General features: G+C 52.9%; 1 protein-coding gene across 1 annotated transcript in view; it reads left to right on the top strand.

The window, feature by feature from the left end:
- CCDC109B (coiled-coil domain containing 109B) overlaps window positions 1-1,149 on the top strand; it is a gene marked incomplete at its 5' end in the record, with an annotated part of 6,466 nt that overhangs the window by 4,377 nt on the left and 940 nt on the right. The window contains 1 exon segment of the mRNA XM_010155722.1: window positions 380-496. Within this exon segment, the coding sequence (XP_010154024.1) occupies window positions 380-496 (117 nt within the window).

Below are 1,149 nucleotides of genomic sequence, written 5' to 3' on the forward strand. Positions count from 1 at the left end.
GTTTTGGAGAGCTGCTGACGCGCCATTACCCCAGACTTGAAAGTAGGGATTTGAGAAATAGAATCCCAGAATCCCAGAGCGGTTTGGGTGGGAAAGGACCTTACAGCCCCCCCAGTGCCACCCCCTGCCACGGGCAGGGACACCTTCCACTAGACCAGGTTGCTCCAAGCCTCATCCAGCCTGGCCTTGGACACTTCCAGGGATGGGGCATCCACAGCGTCTCTGGGAACCTGTCCCAGTGCCCCCCTCCCACCCCACATGAACTAGAGGAATCTGAAACAGGCAGAATTTCTATTGAAAACTCATTTGTGCAGATAATTCTGACCTCTCCCTACCCGGTTTTCTTGCCAACCCCAACCGTGTGCCCTTTCTTCACCAGGACTACGTTTACCCTGATGCTCAAGACAGGCAGTTCCTCCACTACTTCTATCGGAAATCCAAAACCCAGCATTTTAATGTGGAACGATACAACAAGCTCAAAGAAGATTTGGCAGAGGTATTTAAATACAGTCCTTAAATAACAAAGTAGCTTCTGGGTTAAGACTTTTTCAGTAAACTCCCAGCTAAGAGAAAACTGACCCCGGGGTGTGCAGCTTACCCAGAGCACGGTTTGCCAGCCGGTTGAAGCTGTTCCGATAACCACGCGACGTTTGCCACTGAGGGGTGAGCCGCCTCCGGAAGCCATCAGGAAGGAAGACCGCAGTGAATTTCATTTACAGCCGATGAGGCGGTTCATCAGCCCTACGCCTCTGGGGTTTTGCGTGCTCTGATTTTGGTCATTTTAACAGAATAGCTGCTTTGCTGTTGGAGACGGTATTGGGGTAACACAAGCTCCGTCCTTCCTTGGAAGGAGACTGTCTTGTGGAGTTCGGCGTGTGACATCTTAATCCTATTCCTTAGGCAACAGGCTTAGATTTGCGGAATGGGGGTGACTGGATAGAAAAAGAGGTGTGTGCCCCTAGGAGAAGCTTTGGGGTCTCCGTGTGCCCCTAGGAGAAGCTTTGGGGTCTCCGTGTGCCCCTAGGAGAAGCTTTGGGGTCTCCGTGTGCCCCTAGGAGAAGCTTTGGGGTCTCCGTGTGCCCCTAGGAGAAGCTTTGGGGTCTCCGTGTGCCCCTAGGAGAAGCTCTGGGGTCTCCGTGTGCCCCTAGG

Source organism: Eurypyga helias, unplaced genomic scaffold (genome assembly GCF_000690775.1).
Source record: "Eurypyga helias isolate BGI_N326 unplaced genomic scaffold, ASM69077v1 scaffold12117, whole genome shotgun sequence".
Classification (NCBI taxonomy): domain Eukaryota; kingdom Metazoa; phylum Chordata; class Aves; order Eurypygiformes; family Eurypygidae; genus Eurypyga; species Eurypyga helias.